The sequence below is a fragment of the Humulus lupulus genome, chromosome 6 (assembly GCF_963169125.1).
Source record: "Humulus lupulus chromosome 6, drHumLupu1.1, whole genome shotgun sequence".
Taxonomy (NCBI): Eukaryota; Viridiplantae; Streptophyta; class Magnoliopsida; order Rosales; family Cannabaceae; genus Humulus; species Humulus lupulus.
In genome coordinates, this window is record NC_084798.1 from 214,297,248 (window position 1) to 214,322,633 (window position 25,386).

Here is a 25,386-nt window from a genome sequence, read left to right on the forward strand (position 1 = left end):
AGGCTGTTTACTCCATTCAAACATAGCTAAAAATGTGTAATTTCGTGTTTAATTAATCAGCATGTGCCGATATATCGCATCACGTAGATACGGAAAGCACGAGACGATGCACGACTGCCTCGGGCATACTGGCCCAGGCGATATATCGCCTACAGGGGGCGATATATCGCCTCCTTCAGCATATTTCAAAAGTTTTTGAATTCTTTTTCCTTTCAGCCATTCAACCTCTTGATAAGTCCAGCATCTTTTTGAACGAGTCTTCAGCCTCTGCTGAACGATTATTCAAATTATTTTCACCTAAAAAGCTATTATTTTTATTCAAGTAAAATTTAGATCTTTTCATTCCTATACTCTATAAATAGGACCTAGTACCCAGCCATTATTCATCTTTTGCTCTAAGTTCAGAGGCTGCAAGTGCTAAGTGAGTGTGAGAGTGTAAACACCTGGTTTGGGGAAATCATAAGCTTGATCCTCATAAGCTTACCAAACACTTTGGGAAGTAGGGTATTATAGTATTTCAGTTTGAGGTATAGATTGGTCTTACAAGTCTTCAAGGTAACCCAAAACTCTAGTTCATTGGTTTTATGTTATTTTCTTTCTCATAGTCTTCTACTCAGTCTTCTAACCTCATTCTTATTTTGGTTAGGAAATCTAAGCTCTTGAGCACATAAGTTTTGGTAAGTATGTTTCTCAATGGTTTAGTCTTCCCATTCCTTTTCATCTCTTTTTCTTCATTAGACTCACTCTTTTTCATAATGGTTATTAGGAGTGTTCCAAAGTCCCAACACTGTCCACATATCCCGGTAACTTTGGTAAGGAAAATAGGATAGAATCTATATGTTATATGCTTGTGTTATCTTATGTGTTATGTTATGAAATATGTTATAAAATATGTTATGAATATGTATGTTTGTAGGCTTGGGCATATAACCCATATGACTAGCAAGACCCTAAATAGATTATGGGCATATGACCTACTTAGCTAGTGGGACCCCACTAATCTCATGGGCACATGACTTGTTTAGTCTATGGGACCCCAAGTAATAATGGCCATTATAGTATGTGTATGTAATAAGTGTTATGATATGTCTTTATGATTATTATGAAATTTTATGTACATGATGTATGTGTTAGATTTTCCTTACTGGGCATTAGGCTCATTCCTTTTTGTTTTATGTGCAGGAAAATAGCTTTAGTGGCGGTAAGGTTCGTGGATGCTTGGGATTGTGTATCGATGATGAATGGAGTCAAGGAGTCGAGAGTTCGATTTTGAGGATGTAGTCATTTGTTTATGGTCTTTATGTGTATTTTCCACACTTACTATGTAATCCCTTTATTTTATAAATCATGTTATGTTTTGTTTTTCAAACAATGGGATCCCATATCCTTTTTGGTATTTATGTAAGTAACTGTTATTTCTATAAGTTTTCTCATAAAATTATGGTATTTTCGCAAATGTAAGTTTTAGTAAGAATTTGTATGTATAATTTCGTTAATGGTCCAAGAGTCTAGAATAGTTGGGTCATTACAGCCTTTGGCTAAAGATATTCAAATATTTTTAATTAAATTCATTATTTTTATTCAAAGCCAAAAAGAAGATTTTTATTCCTAGAACTCTATAAATAGGACCTAGCACCAAGCCTTTTCATTCATTCTTCAAGCATTGATTAGAGCCTTCTAGGTGTTAGTGAGACTATAGAGTGATAAACACTTGGGTTGGGGTAATAAGCTTTGTCATTCTATGCTTATTAGACACTTAGGAAGTAAGGTTCATAGAGTGTATTTCAGTTTCGAGGTGTAGTTCGGTCATAGCAATTTCAAAGGTATTCCTATTCTTAGTTCCTTTTCTGTATTGTTAGTTCTTATAGTTTTTCTCTAATCAATTCCTAACCCAATCTTCTCTATTCTTGGTTAGGCATCTAAGTTCTTCGAACTTGAGATTTCTTGTTGGTAAGTATCTTCTCGATGGTTTAGTTCATTCCTCTTCATCTCTTTCTTTTAGAAAACTCACCTCTCTATTAATGGTTTTTAGGAGTGTTCCAAAATCCTGACCTTGGTCTCTTCATCCTGGTATTTTGGTGTAGAGTCCAAGAACTTTACTTAGCTAAGATAGATAGTAGTATTATAATACTTATAGCATTATCTTTGTAACTGTGGATTATTGGTTCAGACCGAGAATTATTTGGACACTCATAGTAGTACTTATAGATTTTCTAAGTTTAACCTATAGTTTAAGAATATTAATTTTAACCTAAGGTTTGATTAATATGACTGATATTAAGGATAATATTTATTATACTATAAGATTTAGATAAGAACCAATAGGATTTTAAGCACATGTTATGAATGGGTGATTAAGGATTAAGTATTTTGAGAATTAAATTTAATAAGGGGTAAAGTTTGAATGCTATAAGGTCAGTCAGTAGATTTGAATACGTTGAGGGCTTAGTCAAGGCTTTTTACTCCATTCAAATTTAGCTAAAAATGTGTAATTTCGTGTTTAAATAATCAGCGTGTGCCGATATATCGCAGCTATAGGGGCGATATATCGCAGCATGTAGATACGAAAAATACGAGACGATGCACGACAGCCTCGGGCATACTGGCCCAGGCGATATATCGCCTACAGGGGGCGATATATAGCCTCCTTTAGTATATTTTGAAACATTTTGAAATCGTTTTCCATTCAGCCATTCAACCTCTTGATAAGTCCAGCACCTTTTTGAACGAGTCTTCATCCTCTACTGAACGATAATTGAAATTATTTTCACCTAAAAAGCTATTATTTTTATTCAAGTAAAATTAAGATCTTTTCATTCCTAAACTCTATAAATAGGACCTAGTACCCAGCCATTATTCATCTTTTGCTCTAAGTTCAGAGGCTGCAAGTGCTAGGTGAGTGTGAGAGTGTAAACACCTGGGTTGGGGAATCATAAGCTTGATCATCATAAGCTTATCAAACACTTGGGGAAGTAAGGTTTTATAGTATTTCGGTTTGAGGTGTAGATTGGTCTTACAAGTCTTCAAGGTAACCCAAAACTCTAGTTCATTTCTGTACTTGTTCTTTTAAGTTCTCATAGCCTTCTACTCAGCCTGTAACCTTAATCTTTATTTTGGTTAGGAAATCTAAGTTCTTGAGCAAAAAGGTTTTGGTAAGTATTTTTTCTCAAGGTTTAATCCTTCCATTCCTTTCATTTCTTTTTCTTCAAATCTACTCACCCTGTTATATATGGTTTTAGGAGTGTTCCAAAAGTCCCAACTCTGTCCTCATATCCCGGTATCTTTGGTAAGGAAAATAGGATAGAAATGCATATGTTATATGTTTTATATGTTATCTTATGTTTCTTATGTTATGATAAGTGTTATGATATGTTTGTAGGCTTGGGCATATGACCCATTTGACTAACAAGCCCCAAATAGATTATGGGCATATGACCTACTTAGCTAGTAGGACCCCACTAATCTAATGGGCATATGACTTGTATAGTCTATGGGACCCTAAGTAATAATGGCCATTATAGTATGTGCATGATATAAGTGTTATGTTAAGTTTTTATGTTTCTTATGAAATTTATGTATATGAACTATGTGTTAGATTTTTCCTTGCTGGGCATTAGGCTCATTCCTTTTTGTTTATATGTGCAGGAAAATAGCTATAGTGGCGGTAAGATTCGTGGATTCTTGGGGAATGTGTATCGGTGGTGAATGGTGTCAAGGAGTCGAGAGTTCGATTTTCGAGGATGTAGTCTTGTTTTATGGTTTTGCATGTATTTTTCCACACTTGTTATGTAACCCCTTTTATTTTAAATTATGTTTAGTTTTAAGACAATGGGATCCCATATCCTACTTATTTTATGTAAGTAACTCTTATTTCTACAAATTTTTCTAATAAAGTTATGGTATTTTCGCAAATGTAAGTTTAATTAAGGATTTGTATGTATAGTTTCATTAATGGTCCAAAAGTCTAGAGTAGTAGGTCATTACATTTGATAAGGAAAATAGGCTAGATCGTGTATGTTTGTATGATATGTTATGTTTTTATGTTATGTTATGTTTAATATGTTATGATAAGTTTATGTTTTTATATGTTATGTTATGATTTACCCTACCTCAAATATTAGACAGGGGACGTAGATGGGTTATCATACACTACATGTGATCTAACCTACCTCAAATATTAGACAGGGGACGCAGATGGTTTATCACATGTCATAATGGCCATTATTAGTATAGTCTTATATAGTATATGTCATGATATGTTTTTAGTATATGTTATGATATGTTTATAGCATATGTTTATGTTGTTAGTAGTTTTTCCTTGTTGGGCATTAGACTCACTCCTTTTCTTTTAGTATGATGCAGGAAAATAGAAGCAGAGGCGAAAGGATTCTTGGATGCTTGGTGTGTGTATGGAGGTGAATGGAGTGGATGGGCTGCGTGTCGATTCGAGGACAACGTTTTTTTTAGTGTCTTTAAAATTATGTTTTTATGTATCTTTCCGCATGTAGCCTTGTAAACAATTTTATTTAAAGTTATGTTTTATTTTAAAACAATGAGCTCATTTATGTATTACAAATATTGTTTCTTTAAAGTTTTCAATAAAGTTATGAATTTTCTTATGTATGTTCTTTTCAAAGTTGTGCTTAAGTGTAGTGGGTTTAATGACCTAAGTTTCATAGATAGTTGGTTCGTTACAGTTCGTATCAGAGCAACGGTCCATTTTTCATCAAATTCTCCTTGATACACACGCTCAAGCTCCGAATCTAACCGCCAATGTAAGTATTTATGTTTTAGTTATTATGTTTATGTGTTATAGCTAACGTTTTAGTCTTATGTTTTCAGTTAAGATATGGATGGAGCTTTATCATATAACGATATCCGAGTGTAGAGTCCCAGAATTTACTTAGCTAGTTAGATAGTAGTAGTAGTAGTAGTAGTAATAGCTAGTATTAGTTATAGTATGTTCGTTACTATGGATTTTGGTTCAAGCCGGGACTTAGTTGGAAACTCTTAGCAATAGTTATGGATTTTATAAGTTTAACCTATAGTTTAAGAATATTAATTATAACATAAGGTTTGATTAATATTGCTGGTTATTAATATGATAATTATTATAACCTAAGGTTTAGATAGAGCTAATAGGAATATGACATTTGTCATGAGCATGGATTATTCCTAAAGTTTAGATAGCCAATAGTAATATGACACTTGTCATATGTATGATTATTAAGGAATTATTATTTTAATGATAAAATAAGGGAAATATAAGACTTAGTCTTCACCAGAATTTGTTAGGAGCTTGACCTTTGTCACAATTTTATTTGTGATTTAGATATTTTATTTATTTGTGATTTAGATAATTAAATAGATTTTTCGTAACTTTAGGTATTGTAATGTATGACCTATTTTTGACCTAGTTATGTTATGAATTTCGAAAAATAATATTTCTAAAAGGTTGTAGATAATTTAATTATCTTTCTAACGGTATAAAGATATTCTAAATCGGAGTTGTAAAGCTCAAGATATATTAATTTTACTGTAGGTTAGTTTAGAGTTACGGGATTTAGAAAGTTAGAAGTTAGGATTCTATTTTAAATTTAAATTTAAATTTGGACTATAATTAGAAGATTTTTATTCTTAGAACTCTATAAATAGGACCTAGTACCAAACTTTTTCATTCATTCTTCAAGCATTGATCAGAGCCTTCTAGGTGCTAGTGAGATTATAGAGTGATAAACACTTGGGTTGGGGTTATAAGCTTTGTCATTCTAAGCTTATTAGACACTTGGGAAGTAAGGTTCATAGAGTGTATTTAGGTTTCGAGGTGTAGTTCGGTCATAGCAATTTCAAAGGTACTCCTATTCTTAGTTCCTTTTCTGTGTTGTTCTTATAGTTTTTCTACTCAAATCCTAACCCAATCTTCTCTATTCTTGGTTAGGCATCTAAGTTCTTCGAACTTGTGATTTCTTGTTGGTAAGTATCTTCTCGATGGATTAGTTCATTCCTCTTCATCTCTTTCTTTTAGAAAACTCACCTCTCTATTAATGGTTTTTAGGAGTGTTCCAAAATCTTGACTTTGTTCTCATCATCCCGGTATTTTGGTATAAGGAAAATAGGATAGATCTTGTATGATTGTATGATATGTTATGCTATGTTTATGTTTTGATATGTTTATGCTATAATAAGTATATGTATGCTATGTTTTGTAGTCCTTGGGCATATGACTTTCTTAGATAGCAAGCCCCAAGATTATTTTATCATTTTCATGGTTTAGAGTTTTGGTTTACCCCACCTCAGGTTATCATATACTACCATGTGATCTAACCTACCTCAGATATTAGACAGGGGACCTAGATGGTTTATCGCATGCCATGTTAATGAGTTATTGGACATTAATATTGTAGTCCTATATGGTATATGTCTTATAGCCATATGTTTTATAGTGTATGCTTATATGATACATGGTATATATTTTTATAGTCATATGTTTTATAGTTTATGTTTATGATGTAGTTTTATGCTTATGATATATGATGTATGTTTTTAGTAGGTTTTCCCTGCTGGGCATTAGGCTCATTCCTTTATTTTTAGTGTGATGCAGGAAAATGAATATGGAAGGCGGAATGATTCTTGGTAGCTTGGCTTGTGTGTTGAGAATGGATGGAATGTGTGGACTACGTGTCGATCAAGGATGAAGTTATTTATTTTTTTTAGTCTTTTAAATCATGTTTTTTTCGCATTTAGTTTTGTAAACAATTTTCTTTAGTTTAAAATTATGTTTTATGTTTTAAACAATGGGTACCCATGCCATATTTTCTATTATTATGTATTTGATACAATATTTCAAGATTTAATAAAGTTAGTTTTATTATTTCTTATGTATCTTTCCCAAAATAGTAGTTATGTATAGTAGATCTAATGGTCCAAGGTCTTAGAAATAATTGGGTCATTACACCGAGCCATTAAAGCCTTAAAAAGGATTAGAGAACCAAGAAATACCATAGGAATATTGGAGAGAATCACTTGGAGATTTCTTTTATTCCATAATCAAATAGTTCATCTCCAAGAAACTAAGCAAATAATGATGAGAGATACGGAGCAATATATTTTAGCAATTAGACTTTTTAGAGATTTTCCTTTTGTAATTGCTGCTTTGGAAGAAATATGGGAGACAATAGATGTTGAGGATGAAGTACCACTGGCTATGAGATATTATTTTCTTATAATAAGGTTTACATCTAAGATGGAATTCCAATTCACACAAGAACAAAAGAATATAATTTTTACCAATCTTCCAAGAGGAATTTTTGAGGCTCACAAAAAATGATGATTATGAAGAGATAGACGATGACATGTTAGATGAAGGATCTAATGTAGAAGATCCCGATTTTTAGAAAAGATTAGTTTATTTATTTATTTTATTTATCGTTTTGCATTTATGATTGTACTTAGTGAAAACAGTTTTTCCAAATTAATATTATTGTTATTTTGATGACATGTATGAGTTTTATTTTATTTTTGCAATCATAATAAATAATAAATTTAATAAATAATGACTAAGTTTGGTGAGGGTGGATATAAATCAATGAACCAGGTTCTCTATATTGAGAGATAGGGGGCCATAGTAGTGGGAACGATTTTACTGATCCCAGCCCTCCCTCAGTATGGTTAACTTTGGAACAATGATGAGTTTCGAGCCTGAGAATTAAGTCATATATGATAATTAGAAACACACTTAGAAAATAATAAAGAAGGCTTATTTTTCTAAGTTTAGAAACACACCCTAATTATAAAGAAGGCTTATATAATTCTTTTCATAAGAAGTCATAATTAATAGGTCCGAGTTATGTTTGCTTAGATTAAGTTTTTGCTTTTGAGCCTATTAAGGTAAGTTCTAACATGTGTTTTCTCAAATGTTAGAACTTTGCTGAAGATGTCACTCCGAAGATCTGATCGCACCAATGGCAATGTCCCCAACGTTACCCCTAAGATGAATGAAGCCCCTCCAGTTCGCAGAAGGGGAAGGCATCCAAATGCCAACCGGAATGCGCCGCCATCGCCGGTTGACAACATTGCGGAAGTTGCCAGACTACGACGGCAAGTTGAGGAATTATTGCAACAATAGCGACAGAAGGCTCAGCCTCAGCCTCCACCGCAACCACAACCACAACAAATGGCCCCAGCACCCCATCAATTTGGTCCATATGGGGGATGGCCAATGGCGAACTATGCACCATACCCAGCTCAACATGTGGAGCCTATCTATGAGCGGTTTCGTAAGCATCACGCTCCAAATTTTGAAGGGACAACTGACCCCTTCGAGGCGGAAGAGTGGCTCAGAAATGTGGAGCCAATCCTTGTGCACAGGAACCTTGGCAACGCGGACCGCATATCTTGTGTTTCATCTCTACTCAAGAAGGATGCAAGAATATGGTGGGACCTAGTACAGTAGACTCACGATGTCGCCACTATGACTTAGACCAGATTTGTGGAGCTTTTCCACAAAAAGTACTACAATTCAGATATCATTGCTTCAAGGGTCGAGGAATTTGCTAGTCTAATGCAAGGCAATTTGACGGTAGCAAAGTATGCTCGACAGTTGACCGATTAGCTAAGTTTGCATCTGAGATGGTTCCAACTGATTTTCTAAGGGTGAACAAATTCGTTAGAGGACTTCGGCCAAAGATCGAGCTAGGGGTTAAGCTAGCAAACCCTAAGAATACTACTTATGTCGATGTTATAGAAACGACAATAGAATTGGAAAGGCTTCAGGCAAACGTTAGTAAAGAGGAGGCTAGTAAGCCTGAGCCTAAGCAGCAGGGTCAACCCCAGAATGGTCGGAACAACAACCACAACAACAACAACCAGCAGTCCAACAACAATAATGGTCAGAAAAGAAGGCATTCTGACAACAAGTAGTTCGACAACGATAAGAGGGCACATACGAACAATGGAGGAAATAAGCCGGGTTATGTAGAGTACCTGCAATGTGCTAAGTGCCAAAAGAAACAAACTGGTGACTGTCGCGCAAACACTAAGGGGTGCTACAACTGTGGTCAGGAAAGGCACCGGAAGAAGGACTGTCCTCAGCTCAAGTCAGAGGGGAAAAAGGATGATAAGATGGTTCCTGCCAGAGTTTTTGCTCTCACCCAAGGATAAGCTGACGCTAGCAATAAAGTAGTTACAGGTCAGATTTCTATTCTCCATAATAAATGTTATGTATTATTTGATTCAGGAGCCACTCACTCGTATATCTTGTAGGAATGATAGAGAAATTAGACAAACCTTGTGAAAAATTTAGAACTAGGTTTGTAACAGAATTACCTTCGGGTGAAGTAGTCCTATCATCACGGGTAGCACGAGGCGTACCAATGAAGATAGAGGATGTAGAACTAGAAGGAGACCTGATAGAACTGGAGATTAAAGACTTCAACGTAATACTGGGAATGGACTGGCTAGCAAGGCATGGCGCAACCATCGACTGCAAACGTAAGCAAGTAATGTTCGAGACCCCTGATGGCCAGGGGCTATGTTTTATGGGAAAGGTATCAGGTTTACGCACACCGCTTATTTCATCACTTAAAGCTCAGAAGATGATAGAAAAAGGATGTCAAGCATTCTTAGCTAGTGTTACGAATGTGGTAAAGGAAACACGACTAAAGGTCGAAGATGTATGTATTGTAAGGGAATTTCCAGAGGTATTTCCTGACGACTTGCCAGGATTGCCGCCGACGCGAGAAATTGACTTCATGATCGAGCTAGTAACGGGAACCGAGCCTATCTCCAAGGCACCATACCGGATGGCACCTACCGAACTTAAGGAGTTAAAGACGCAGCTACAAGAACTTCTAGACTTGGGTTTCATCAGACCGAGCCATTCACCATGGGGAGCACCAGTTTTGTTTGTGAAGAAAAAGGACGGTAGTATGCGGATGTACATAGATTACCGTGAGATGAATAAGGTGACGATTAAGAATAAGTACCCGCTACCCCGGATTGATGACTTGTTTGATCAACTCAGAGGTGCGACCGTGTTTTCAAAGATTGACTTATGGTCCGGGTATCATCAACTCAAGGTACGGGAATAAGACATTTCTAAGACAGCCTTTAGAACTCATTATGGGCATTATGAGTTTTTAGTCATGTCTTTCGGTCTTACCAACGCTCCAGCCGCATTCATGGATTTAATGAATATGGTCTTTAAGGACTACTTGGATAAGTTCGTTGTAGTATTCGTTGACGATATCTTGGTGTACTCAAAGAACGAAGTCGAGCACGAGAAACATTTAAGGTTAATCTTGTTACGACTAAAGGAGCATCAGTTTTATGCAAAGTTCAAGAAGTGCGAATTTTGGCTTTCACAAGTAGCATTTCTTGGCCACATAGTATCCAAGGACGGAATTGCTATAGATCCATCTAAAGTAGAGGCTGTGAAGGATTGGCCAAGACCAAAGAATGCATCAGAAGTAAGAAGCTTTCAGGGATTGGCAGGCTATTATCGGAGGTTTGTAGAAGGTTTTTCCAAGATAGCCACTCCGCTCACCAACTTGACTCAGAAGCAGTAGAGGTTCAACTTGAATGATAAGTGTGAAGAAAGTTTCCAGTTGCTTAAAGATAAGCTATGCTCAGTACCAGTACTTTGTGTACCGACACCCAATGACAAGTTTGTAGTCTATTGTGATGCGTCGAAGCAAGGGTTGGGTTATGTGCTGATGCAGAATGACAAGGTGATAGCCTACGCCTCAAGACAATTGAAGGAGTACGAGCAACGCTATCCAACTCACGATATGGAGTTGGCAGCAGTGGTCTTTGCGTTAAAAATCTGGCGCAACTATCTTTATGGAGAACGGTGTGAGATCTATATGGACCACAAAAGCCTAAAGTATTTCTTCACTCAGAAGGAGCTCAACATGAGGCAGCGCAGGTGGTTAGAGCTAGTGAAAGATTACGACTGTGAAATTTTATACCACCCAGGAAAGGCAAACGTAGTTGCTAATGCGCTAAGTAGAAATAATTATGGAAGTCTAGCAGCGTTAGCTGGAATAGAAAAGCCGCTACAGCAGGAGCTGATCAATGCTGAAACAGAAGTAGTCATTGGTAAACTGGCTAACTTGTCCATTCAGTCAAGTCTGTTGGAAGATATACGAAATGGGCAAGTGCATGATGACAAGTTAGTAACACATATATATGCAGTTAGAGAAGGGAAGGCCACTGATTTCTCAATATCAAGTCAAGGGTTATTAAGATATAAGGATCAGGTATGCGTGCCAAATGATCAAGGGATTAAGGTGAAGATTCTAGAAGAAGCGCACAATACCCCATACTCAGTTCACCCAGGGTCGACCAAGATGACTCATGACATCAAGGCGATGTATTGGTGGCCAGAAATGAAGAAGGATATAGAGGAGTACGTGTCTAAATGTTTGGTGTGCCGGCAAGTGAAAGCAGAACACCAGCGGCCTGCAAGCTTATTGCAACCACTCAGCATACCAGAATGGAAATGGGACGACATAGCAATGGATTTCGTGACCGGTTTGCCTCACACGAATAAGCAACACGACTCGGCTTGGGTAGTAATAGATAGATTAACCAAGTCAGCTCATTTTCTACCTGTCAAGACTTCAAACACGGTTGAGCAATACGCAGATATTTATGTTCAAGAGATAGTAAGACTGCATGGGATCCCCAAGACAATAGTCTCTGATAGAGGATCAGTGTTTACATCGAGATTTTGGAGAAGCTTGCAGCAAGCTATGGGTACCAAGTTAAGTCTTAGTACGACATTTCATCCTTAAACAGATGGTCAATCCGAGTGTACCATATTAATTTTAGAAGACATGTTGTGTGCTTGTGTACTTGATTTCGGAGGATAATGGAGTAAGTATTTGCCACTGATAGAGTTCTCCTACAAAAATAACTACCAGTCAACGATCGGGATGGCACCTTACGAGCTACTTTATGGAAGGAGGTGTCGATCGCCGCTACATTGGGATGAGGTAGGAGAAAGGCAACTACTTGGACCCGAAGCTGTTAGAGAAGCTCAGGATGCAGTAGCGCTGATTAGACAGCGTATGCTCACTGCTCAGAGTCGTCAGAAAAGTTATGCGGATGCCAAGCGGCGTGATGTGGAATTGAAAGTCAGAGATCAAGTTTTCTTAAGAATATCTCCTATGAAAGGTGTGAAGCGGTTCAGGAAGAAAGGCAAGCTTAGTCCCAGGTTTATAGGTCCTTTTGAGATATTGAACAAAGTGGGAGCAGTTGCATATAGATTAGTCCTACCGCCAGCTTTAGCAGATAGTCACAATGTGTTCCACATCTCAATGCTGCGTCACTACAAGAAAAAATGCTTTTAATAACACCGAAAATGTGTTATCAAAAAATATGATAACACTTTCTGATGTGTTAAGACCGACTATGTTATCGTAGGTCAGGGTACTTTACATAACACTTTATCAGTGTTATACAGATGTGTTATTGTACTGCCAACGATAGCAAAATTTCTTTGTTATTTTAATATATAGATAAGTGTTGAATTAAGTTATTTATAGTCGATTATATAACACTTTTTTTGTGTTATACTATACTTTAGTATAACACATTTTTTGTGTTATACTACACTTTAGTATAACACATTATTTGTTTTATATAATGAAGTTTGCATAACATAATTCTTTGCATAAAAAGTTGTTATCCCCAAAAATTGGAGATCAATGACGTGGAAATAGAGGTGACAAGTGGCGGTACATGGTCCGTAAACGACACATTAATAGTCAATAAATATATTGGCTCCTTAGAGTTGTGATAAAGTGATCTGGCTTGAGAAGTGTCACAACCGACCAAGCATGACCTTGTCCGACCAGTCACGTGTTTGTCTGCCCAGGCATGACCTTGTCTACCCAAGAATGACCTTGTCTGCCCAGGAGTGATCTTGTCTGCCCAGAAGTGACCTTGTCTGCCCAGTCATGACCTTGTCTACCCAGGAATGACCTTGTCTGCCCAGGAGTGATCTTGTCTGCCCAGGAGTGACCTTGTCTGCCCAGGAATGACTTTGTCTGCCCAGGCATGAACTTGTCTGCCCAGTCATGACCATGTCCAACCAGTCATGACCATGTCCGACCCGTTATGACCTGTCTGCCCAGCCAAGTGCGTGTCTGCCCAGCCAAGCGCATGACTGCCCAGTCAAGTGTGTGACTGCCTAGTGAAGGTGTGTTCAACCAGATAGAGGAGGACTATGTCAAGATTCCCAGAAACGACTTCAACAAGAATCAGTCTTGGCATACACGGGAATCTCTCATTTATCCCATGATTATAGTATATTGTTACGTTTTGAATATTAATGTAATTTAAATATAATGAGAATAATAAAATATCCCGATGGTGGGGTGATATCATCTGTACGATCCTAAGCCTATAAATACAAGGCTTATGACATCATAAAGGGGATTCAACTTTTTTGACTTTGGACTTCTGATCTGATTTTTCTAGAGAGATAAAGTGCTTGTAGTGGAGAGAGTTCTTGTATTCTTTTAATTTGTACTGAAGAAACTCAGTTGACTCAAGTTCATCTGATCTTGAGTACAGATCTATAATCATTGAAAGCCTGAAGAGAAAGATTGACGGTCCTTGAAGTATTATGGCGCCTAAGAACACCAATGCAGCCTCCAAGAAGAAAGGTTCCTCTAAAGAGCTTGCTAGATCAGAAGGTCCTGGCCTTCAAGACCGTGAAACTGAACCTAGACTTGTGCTTGAGGACGTGACTCCTAAAGTTGAAGAGCTCCAAGAATCCATGGGTGCCTTCTAGGAGTAGATGGCACAATTCCACGCCAGACAGGTGGAGTTCGCTGAAGAGATGGCCAGGAAGAAAGCCGCGTTAGAGCAGCGAAGGCGAGAAATGGATGCCAGGAGTGAGGAGATCCGATGATAGCAGCAGGAGGCCGATAGGCGACATCGCAAGGCTGCACTCACTCTGGAGGCAGCTATGCAGCTTGTCCAGGCAAATGCCCATGCTGCAGCATGAGGAGCAGCCACCCCAGGAGCTGGAAATAATGATGCTGGTCGAAGGACCACTGACAGAGCCAATTCTCGTGGACCGGACAGGAGCAGGAGTAACCCCCCTGATCGGGAAGATGATGGGGACCGATCCAGAACTGCCTCAACGCAAAGGGAGCACTCTTGAACCTCCTACAGGAGCCACCGATCAAAAACTTTGAGGTCAGGAAATCACTAATCGGGTAGTAAGAAAACTCCACCTGGGTAGGAGTAAAATAAAGCTCCTCGAGAGAAGAGGACTATACAATTCAAAGATGGGCATGGTCGGGATGAGGCTGATAGTCATCACACCGACTAGTCAAAGGAAAAGGAGGGCCACGACCAACAAGGAAGGAAAGACTGCCCAAGACATACCGAAAGGCCTCCACTACACCCCGACCAGCAGCGTAGAAGGAGAGAGGAAGTCACGCATAGTAAGCTCTCTGGGAAATCGAAGAGTACGGTGTTCGATCGGGTAGGAGAGCATGCTTCTTGGAAGGATCTGAGGGACGTTATCACCAATAAGAGGAGGACCGTCCCGGCCGAAGGGCAAAATCTGGACCGCTCTGCCAGTCAAGTAGAAATACTTGACGATGGCACGCCAGATGGTAATGCCCGACCAGGCGGTCAAGACCTTAGAACCTCATCAGTTGCACCAGCCATCCAAGCCCAGCTTGACATGCTAACAACAGCAGTTCAAGGTCTGACAAAACGACCCTCTGCGATCGATCTAGTAGACCACAGGAGTGGCAGCCCGTTCTGTGCTCGAATTAGAGCAGCCTAGCCACCAGCAAAGTACAAAGCACCGGTTCAGCCAGTATATACAGAAAAGGCAGATCCCATTAGACATGTTGGGAAGTTCGAGGACCAGATGGAATTTCTCGGAGTAAGTGATGATTATTGGTGTATAGTTTTCCCAACTACCTTGATGGATACTGCCCAGAAATGGTATTGGAAGTTTAAGCCAAACTCCATTACCTCTTGGGAAGCATTCAGGAAGGGGTTTTGTAGACAATTCAGCACTGCCCGGACTCCACCAGTTTATGCCAACCACTTGGTAGATATCAAACAAGGAAAAGATGAGTCTCTAAAGATCTATATACAGAGATTCATGAGAGAATCCAATAGAGCAACTGCTGTACGAGACGAGGGGAAGATGGTTGCCATATCTGCTGGGATAAATTATCGGAGCCCTTTGTGGGATATCATACATAGAAATCCAATTTCAACACTTCAGCAATTTCTTGACCGGGCGGACAAGTATATGAAATTGGATGATGCAATAGAGAAAGAGGATAATGGCATAAGCAATCCGGGTGGATCAACTGACTCTCCTAGTGATGGTGGAAAGAAATGTGGAAATAACGGGTCTGACCACCATGAGGAAAAGAAAGAAAAGTTGAGTTCAAATGAAAAGCCAACCAAGTATGAGCCTCAGTTCACTAACTACACCACTCTCTCGACCAGCCGAGTACAGATATATCTTGCTAGTCATGAAGAGGTTCCCTACAAGAAGCCTCCACCGATCAGGAAAGAGATGAGGAGGAGAGACATGAACAAGTTTTGTTGTTTCCATGGAGATTATGGTCACGAGACGAATGAATGCAATCACCTCAAGGATGAGATAGAATTTCTTCTCTGGTCGGGCAAGTGGAGGAAGTACCAGGCAGAGACACCCTAAGGAGAAGGAGGTAGTAGCAATCCTAGTTTCAAGCGACCAAGATCTCCACCCTTGCAACCCGGACATGTGGACTTTACCTTAGACACTATATGTGGAGGTCCACACTTGGCTGAGGAAAGCAACGAAGCAAAGGAGAAGTATGATGAGCGGGAGTGCTAGGATCAAAAACCACTGGAGTGGCGAACATCGAAGGATATATTATTTCTAAATACCGCTTTCAGAGTGGAATCTTGATTTTGAGTTGTTAGACTTGTTATTTAAGTTTGGTTTATGAGCTGGTTATTTGCTAAACAGTCATTTTATTTTTGAACAATTTTTTTGTTTAAGACTCGTTATTAGACACGTTTTTTCCTTTTTAATTTACGAGTAAAAAAAGAGACTACGCGCAGTGTGGTCGATTCTTGCTACAAATAAGCATGTGTGTTAGTTATCCAAGCAGTGTTCAACTGGTTGGTAAAATCGGACAGTGTTCAACTGGTCGATACATTCAAGCAGTGTTCAACTGCTCGAATATTTTCCATATATTCTATGTGTTTCACGAGTAATTAACTGCTCGAACAGATTCTGTCAAGTAGCAAGTGACTAAGGATCTTTCAACCCTCAATCACCTTGGGGGCACATGGGTATACTGGTATATAATTTAACACAGGCAATAAGAGCACGAGTTAATATATCTGTTTTTAGGCTGACTTGTAAATTTTCGAAGTCCAAAAAGGCCATTAAGCTAACTTTTTTGACAAAGCTTAAGTAACTTGGAATTTTTAAAAAAATTCAAGTTAGGAGCATATATTCGTGTGACAGTAAACATTATGCTCATAAAATGTTAGAGCAATAAGAGTGTAAGAAAGTATACTTAGTATGGACTGATGAAATGTCTAAAATTTCTAAGTTAGAAAACTAAGTACTCATGCGAAAATATAAGGCATACATCAGAGTGACTTTACTATTCACGAAAAACTTAAAACTTTTTAAGTCTAAAAAGACTTAGAATGTTTTAAGTTAACAAAGAAAAGTAAAGTATAAATGCCAACATTTCGGTTGTATGAGAAAAATATCAAAGCTGCTAAGCAACAATTGTCTTCACAATAAAAAAGGGTAAACTACTGGCAAGGTACAAAGTCTAGCTGATCAGGTGCAACGTTTTCCTGGTCGGGAGGGATACAACTTCCCTGGTCAGCTGAGCATGTATCACTGGTCGAGTAGGAAACTCTATTGTTGAGCATGACTAACATCGATGAATCCCTGGAGTGAATCAAAAAAATGCATGCAAAGTAAATACTACATAGTGAAAAATTGTCTTTGAGAGGAGAAGTCAATTTTTCACCAAGATTGATTGAGAGAAATAATTCTCTCAAAATAATTATGGGAGATTCGAGTAAGGTGTTTTGATGGTTTTTGGTAGGGAAATTTTTAGGCATAGGCTTAAATAGCTATGCCATGTGCCCAAGAAAATGCCTAAGAGTGCCTAAAGGTGCTTCAAGTGTTAAAAAAGCAAGTGTCCAAATGGCTCATGTGGTGTCTGAGTGGACACCTTGAGATGGCTGATCGGGTGCATGTTGGTCCGAGGAGCATCTCGCCTATGTCTAAGCAGCTAGGCCTGCATTTGGAAGGTGATGCCTTGGCGTCCAAGTGGAAGAAAGCTGGAGTCCGAGCAGTGTGTGGGCTATCCGACCAGCTAGAGATGCATCCGAGCGGATGGAGGAAATGTGTCCGAGCGGCTGTGTCAATCCGAGGAGATGCGCCTGGTCCGAGGAGCCCGTGTGCGTTCGAGCCGAGGAGAGGCAGCGTGGTCCGAGGAGTTCGGGTGGGCATGATCGAGCCCATAGCCAAGAGTCCGATCGGATACACTTGGGACCAAGGAGTTCACCCATGGTCCGATCGGATCAAATTTTTATAAAGAAAAAAAAAATGCAACAATGGCCGAATGACCCCAAATCTCACTATAAACCCATATTTCCTTGAGCCGAAAAACAAAGACCCTAAATTCCATGAACACAAACACCATTTCTCATCCAAAACACATACTACAACAAGGCCAAGATCAAAAAATAGAATTTGAAGGAATCACAAGACAAGTTTAGTCGTGGGAGTTTACGTGAAAGTTATCAACCGGATAGGAGTTTTTGGATGGCCTTGAGAGCATTTGGTTAGAAGAAAAGTTTATCATACGAGAAAATCGTATAATAAACTTGGGGGGCAAATGTTATCCCCAAAAATTGGAGATCGATGATGTGGAAATAGAGGTGACAAGTGGCGGTACATGGTCTGTAAATGACACATTAATAGTCAATAAATATATTGGCTCCTCAGAGTTGTGATAAAGTGATTTGGCTTGAGAAGTGTCACGACCGACCAGGCATGACCTTGTCCGACCAGTCACGTGTTTGTCTACCCAGGCATGACCTTGTCTACCCAGGAATGACCTTGTCTGCCCAGGAGTGATCTTGACTACCCAGAAGTGACCTTGTCTGCTCAGTCATGACCTTGTCTACCCAGGAATGACCTTGTCTGCCTAGGAGTGACCTTGTCTGCCCAAGAATGACTTTGTCTACCCAGGTATGAACTTGTCTGCCCAGTCATGACCATGTCCGACCAGTCATGACCTGTCTGCCCAGCCAAGTGTGTGTCTGCCCAGCCAAGTGCATGACTGCCCAGTGAAGGTGTGTTCGACCAGATAGAGGAGGACTATGTCAAGATTCCCATAAATGACTTCAACAAGAATCGGTCTTGGCATACACGGGAATCTCTCATTTATCCCACGATTATAGTATATTGTTACGTTTTGAATATTAATGTAATTTAAATATAGTGAGAATAATAAAATATCCCAATGGTGGGGGGATATCATCTGTATGATCCTAAGCCTATAAATACAAGGCTTATGGCATCACAAAGGGGATTCGACTATTTTGACTTTGGACTTCTGATCTGAATTATCTAGAGAGATAAAGTTCTTGTAGTGGAGAGAGCTCTTGTATTCTTTTAATTTGTACTAAAGAAACTCAGTTGACTCAAGTTCATCTGATCTTGAGTACAGATCTATAATCACAACTCTAAGTGGATTAGGCTATTACCAACATATTGGGGCTGAACCACTATAAAAATTACGTGTGTTATTTACTTTCTTTTCAAAACCGTCTGTGTCGTTTTATTTCTCTTGAAGGCTTTATCGTTTTTGACGTTCTCACGTCATTGGCCAAAAACGCGGTCAACAAAAGTGTTATTGTGTAACGCCCTGGATACCCCAGAACAGTTACGGTGAACGGTGGACTGGAAATTTGACTCATTGCCTGAGTCCTTTGGTAAAAAACGTGCTCTAAGTGTGATTAACAGGTTAAGGTATAAAACCAATAAAAAGGAAATGGAGATTTTATTACGAACTGCTCTGCAGAGCTAAACAAAACATTTACAAGTGGTTCTCAGTACAAAATGGTCATTACAGTTTTAAATTTACAATCCCGCCGACCTAAGCAGCAAAAATAGGGTAAACCCCCTAGTTCCTCTGAGAACACCTTGACCGTGGTGGTCAAGCGGCCGCATATGTACACACCACCACATCAGCTCTCCACTCAAGGCTAGGTGAGCTTTTCTTTCCCTTTACCTGCACCACATAGCACCCATGAGCCACAGCCCAGCAAGAAAACACAATACTTTTCAAAACATTATCAAATGATTATCATTATAATCATACTGAGCATAAAGCTTTCAAACAAGCGAATGAACATCGCATGATTTTAGCGGGAGAGTGGCTGTTAGGTAAGCCAGTAGCCTCCAGGCTCTCTTTTCTAGCAGGAGAGTGGCTGTTAGGTAAGCCACCAGCCTCCAAGCTCTGTTTGTTCATCGACCCTCAGGGTCGGTCAGGCATTAATGCTCCTTGAGTCATTCAATGCTAATAGTCGATTAGATCTAATCTCTGTTGGCTTGCGTGAACCACGCTAAGTCCATCCTTGACTAATAAGTCAGCGCTAAGTGACCAGTGTCCAGTATCACCGCCGAACTTGACTAATAATTCACAGCTTCATAGTTGACACTAACAGCTTTGCCAATTATGACTGACAAGTCAGTGCAACGTGACCAGTGCCCAGTACCACTGCCGAACCTGACTAATCAGTCACAGCTTCACAGTTGATACTAGCACCTTTGCCAAACCTGACTAATCAGTCAGTGCTATGCACAAGCGAACAACATATGCCAAGCATTCCATGTTCAATCCATGTCCATATTACACAATCAACATGCCTTACAAATATCCATGCATGTCACACTTGGGGTGCAGTTTTCTTACCTTCGATTCGAGCTAGAATGAACAAAAGAACAACCTTTGAGAACGGTTTAGCTTTTAGTTCTTTAGCGGTTACCTAATGTAGAGTCCAAGAACTTTACTTAGCTAAGATAGATAGTAGTATGATAGTATTTATAGCATTATCTTTGTTACTTTGGATTTTTGGTTCAGACCGGGAGTTATTTGGACACTCATAGTAGTACTTATAGATTTTCTAAGTTTAACCTATAGTTTAAGAATATTAAGTATAACCTAAGGTTTGATTAATGTGACTGATATTAAGGATTATATTATTATATTATAAGGTTTAGACATCAACCAATAGGATTTTAAGCACATGTTTTGAATGGTAATTAAGGATTAAGATTTTTGAGGATTAAATATAATAAGGAGTAAACTTTGAATGTTATAGGGTCAGTCAGCAGCTTTGAGTACGTTGAGGGCTTAGTCAAGGCTGTTTACTCCATTCAAACCTAGCTAAAAATGTGTAATTTCGTGTTTAAATATTCAGCGTATGCCGATATATCGCAGCTATAGGGGGCGATATGTCGCAGCACGTAGATACGGAAAACACGAAACGATGCACGGTCGCCTCGGGCATACTGGCCCAGGCGATATATCGCCTACAGGGGGCGATATATCGCCTCCTTCAGCATGGATTCAAACTATTTTGAATTCATTTCCTTTCAGCCATTCAAACTCCTTCAACAGTCCAGCATCTTGTGAACGAGTCTTCAGCCTCTGCTGAACGATTATTCAAATGATTTTCACCTAAAAAGCCATTATTTTTATTCAAGTAAAATCAAGATATTTTCATTCCCAAACTCTATAAATAGGACCTAGTACCCAGCCATTATTCACCATTTTCTCTAAGTTCAGAAGCTGCTAGTGTTAAGTGAGTGTGAGAGTGTAAACACTTGGTTTGGGGAAAAACTATGAGCTTAAACATCATAAGCTTATCAAACACTTTGGGAAGTGAGTTCTATAGTATTTCGGTGAAGGTTAGATTGATCTTGCAATCTTTGAGGTAAACCCAAAACTCTAGTTCCTTTCTGTATTTTATGTTATTTCCTTTCTCAAAACCTTCTACTCAGTCCCCTAACCTTATTCTTATTTTGGTTAGGGAATCCAAGCTCTTAAGCATATAAGTTGGTAAGTATGTTTTTATGGTTTAGTCTTTCCATCTCTTTCATTTCATCTCCTTTCTTTAGACTCACTCTTTCTTATGGTTTTAGGAGTGTTCCAAAAGTCCCAACTCAGTCCATAATCCCGGTAACTTTGGTAAGGAAAATAGGCTAGAATTAATATGTTATGTGCTTATGTTATCTATATGTTTTATGTTATTAAAAGTGTTATGATATGTATATGTGTATGTTTGTAGGCTTGGGCATATGACCCATATGACTAACAAGACCCCAAATGGGTTATGGGCATATGACCTACTTAGCTAGTAGGACCCCATTAATCCCATGGGCATATGACCTACTTAGCTAGTAGGACCCCATTAATCCCATGGGCATATGCTTGTTTAGTCTATGGGACCCCAAGTAATAATGGCCATTATAATAAGTGTATTATGTGTTATGATATGTCTTTACGTTATTATGACATTATGTTTATGTTTATGACTATGTGTTAGATTTTGCTTGCTGGGCATTAGGCTCATTCCTTTCTGTTTATGTGCAGGAAATAAGCTTTAGAGGCGGAAAGATTCGTGACGCTTAGAGGATGTGTATCGATGGTGAATGGAGTCAAGGGGCCGAGCGTTATTCGATTCGAGGATGTAGTCTTGTTTATGTTTTTATGGTTTTAGAAGTATTTTCCGCATTTTCTATGTAACCCTTTTTAGTTTTTAAGTTATTTTTGTTTTAAAGACAATGGGTACCCATATCCTACTTATTTTATGAAAGTAACCTTTGTTTCCATAAGTTTTCAATAAAATTATGGTATTTCTGCAAAAATGTAAGATTTATGTATAGATTCGTTAATGGTCCAAGTAGTCTAGATTAGTGGGTCGTTACACCTAATCACAACACATATGGGATACCATCAATAATCAAGATAATCAAGGGTCTCAAACCATTATCTAACCTCCAAGAGATCAATCCAAACTAATCCAAGTAGCAAGGACACTCCCGAGGCCTAAAACTAGGTTTCTGGGGTCAAAACGAGCAAACGGGGCGAAAACAAGGCAAGGGCTGCGGCCCTAGCACCTTGGGCCGTGGCAACCAGGGTTCCCAAGGGCCGCGGCGCCCAGCAGGCACAAGGCCTCCACCTGCTTCTTCAAAGAAGGGCCGCGGCGCCTCAAGAACAGGGCCGCGGCGCTCCACCCTGGCCTATTCCCAACCGCGTTTCTAACACTCCAAAGCCTCCAAAATCATCCCTAAACATTCCCCAATCATCAAGACAAAGTTCCCAAGCTTCCCCATGCATCAAAACCCTCAAAACCCAAGGCTCGAACGAACCGAAAACTCCACAATTCACAAAATCAATTCAAAGCTTAGAAACTCGGAAAAACTCAAAACTTAAACTTCGATTACCTTCAATTGGGTTGTTTTCCGTTGAATCCTTCGGTTAAGAAGCTTCTAATCTTCCCTAGGATCGCTATGCCTCGATTCTCACTCGATTCCGACTCCTAGAACTCAAGATTTCGTCAAAAAGGCTTAAACGGTAAAACGAACTTTGAAAAGGGAGAACGGAAGGTTTTCTTATCGTATGTTCTATCTGATAAGCTACTTCAACCTTAAGTAACCTCAAATAAAACCTAATGCTCGGGGTCTCGAAAACACCCCCGGGGACATTATAGTCAAAACCTCCGAAATTTCACCCTGATCTCAAATATTCCCAATTTATCATCAAATGAACATTTCTATTACCCCAAAATTGACCCCATTATGGTAAAACCGCTAATCCACTAAAAATAACCATCTCATGTTGCTTAGCTCGAATATATCTCCATAATAATAGAATCTCATTCACAAATTATATCATGCACCCAAATACACAAATTACCCTCAACGGGCCAAATTATCATCATACCCCTTTAATTGTAAATATGGACTCATATGCATGCATTTCGCATCACATCATAATATAATAAACATATACATGCATTTAATCAATTAATAACATAATTAAGCGAGTATGGCCCCCCCGGCCTACTATTCATGCCGTTAAACTCATCGGAGAATTCGAGGCATTACATATTGTAATATATATTATAACTCAATTTTCGTATTATTGTTATATTTATATATATTTAAATTCTCATTATATATTTTATTTATATAACACTAATTAATTCTATTATATTTTAATTTTTTTTATATAATTAAAATTAGCTTTCTAATATATACTAGCATCATCAAATGAACTTGATTTTCAAATAACAAAAAGTAAGAACATTCTACATTGAATTAACAATCCACAATTTAGTTTAAAACATTCAACACTGTCATCAACAAAAAAATATTCTTTAAGTATTCAAGGAGTCTAAAAGTTCCTACTTTCAACACAAAGAAATAAACAAAGTTACTACTTTCAAGGAGTCTTAAGTATCCTTTTATACTTCGCTTGTCATATCTGCAAAATAAACAAAGAAATATTTTATTATTATTATCTAGCATCACAAATTACTTCAAGAAAAATGCTATGGAAATTATATCCAAGAAAGGACACCACATACAAAATAATGGATTCACAACTACACCAAAGCAAACAAAGAAACCAAACACTAAATTATAAGACATCAGTTATTTTTTGAGTATGAAAATGTACCTCTTGGAATAACTTTTTTAGAAGGCCATGCAACTGTGGAACCAACTGCTTCTTGTATTGTAAGCATCACATGATTAGGATGAAATAAGTAAGATTAGGGTACAATAGCAACATCAACCCATACTCGCATAAAGTCTGGTCCAAGAGGCTTTCCATGTACAGTTATCTTTGGATCACTAGAATCCCAACGACCTTTAGCAACAATTGCATATGCCCAGTCAAGCAAGTAGCAAGCGTTCTTCCCTTCTGTAAAGTTATGTCTTTTTTCTAGTGCAATACTCTACAAAATTTATTTTAAAGACAATATATTAGTTTCTGTAATTGCTCTTCTAAAATGAAAATTTAAAACAATAATAACTTTTATAATTTACCTTAGGGGACTGAATATTGTTTGACTGCAGTACATTGCGAGACTGTCCTTTGCTTGGTGTCACTTTACCACCAACCTAAATATAAAACCAAGATAAGTTTCATTGGAAGAAAAGAAAACTAAGATTTATAAGTGCAAGATAGAAATACCACCAAGTGTTCTTTAAGTAGATTCATCATTTCAATCATTTTGAGCTTCATATTATGTTGCTCTTCTTCTAACTTGGAGATCTTGCTATTACACATATTAACAACAGTTAGCTTTGACCTTGTTATGTCTCTTCCTTGTCCAATTAAACGACCAGATTTTGGGTTACCAAACAATTTTGTCAAGGCATCCTCATCAGCGTTGTCTGTAGTTCTAGATTTTGGGTCTTCAAGGAGAATCTCATTCAATGAACCCTGCATATAAATTAGTATAACTAATGTATGCATTATGGAAAATAAGTAAAAATTCACAAAAATTAAATGACTAATACTCACAAAAATATCAGATGTCGTTGTGTTTACAGGTTCACCATTCTTCTTGGTATGGGCTCTCCGAAAAGCATCGATTCTAGATGTTTTACCATCCTCATTTTCTTTCTTCTACACAATACATCAATAGAGATTATAAAATAGAGACTACAATAATGGAAGCAAAAATACAAACAATATAAAACTTAATTATTACCATATCATCAATTGTTCGAGCATATCCTCTTCGACTTAAGGTGTGTGGAACAACTTTCTTTCTTCTCTCTTGGTATTTGGCCCTTATATCCTATTTAATAAATAAGTAAAAGAAGCATAAATATATTTAATTTAACACCAACTAAGATAAAAGAGGCAGCAACATCACTTCTTACATCATATTTCTTACCAAATGTTCTTTACTAAGTTTTTTGGCAACAAATGCTCTCCATTCTACATCACTTTTTATGCAATCCGGCTTTAAGGCTAGTCTTTCACTCTCATTTTTTGCATTGATAATATCCTTTACAAGTCTAGATTTCCCAGCTCTCCATAGTTCTGCCATCATTTCAAAGCACATCTTTTTTTTCCAATCATCATGTAAGTCATATTGTGCCTACAATAGAATATAGAATAACATATTATATGTTTAAGTGTAGAGCTGAATATATATAAAAAAAATACACTCATAAAACTTGTAATTCTACCTAAATAGATGCCCAAAGAACATCTCTCATCATTGGTGAAACTTTCCTCCAATCTGAAATAGTGTAAGGAACAACCTCTCGCACAAGAG

The 25,386-nt window shown here is 38.1% G+C and overlaps 1 protein-coding gene across 1 annotated transcript; it reads right to left on the reverse strand.

The window, feature by feature from the left end:
* Nucleotides 1–23,493: 23,493 nt before the first annotated feature.
* Nucleotides 23,494–24,521, reverse strand: LOC133784478 (uncharacterized). Its single transcript, XM_062223808.1, has 4 exons — nucleotides 24,288–24,521; nucleotides 24,140–24,214; nucleotides 23,769–24,048; nucleotides 23,494–23,573 (listed from the first exon to the last, which is right to left on the reverse strand). The coding sequence occupies exons 1-3, from the start codon at nucleotides 24,381–24,383 to the stop codon at nucleotides 23,863–23,865; spliced, it is 357 nt and encodes a 118-aa protein (XP_062079792.1). The 5' UTR covers nucleotides 24,384–24,521; the 3' UTR covers nucleotides 23,494–23,573; nucleotides 23,769–23,862.
* Nucleotides 24,522–25,386: the final 865 nt, after the last annotated feature.

Excerpts from the sequence above, each read along its gene's own strand:
- LOC133784478 (XM_062223808.1), bottom strand. The coding sequence starts at position 24,383 with ATGTGTAATAGCAAGATCTCCAAGTTAGAAGAAGAGCAACATAATATG. Across the intron at positions 24,215-24,287 it reads TACTTAAAGAACACTTGGTG|GTTGGTGGTAAAGTGACACC; the intron begins GTATTTCTATCT and ends TTTTATATTTAG. Across the intron at positions 24,049-24,139 it reads ACAATATTCAGTCCCCTAAG|AGTATTGCACTAGAAAAAAG; the intron begins GTAAATTATAAA and ends TAAATTTTGTAG.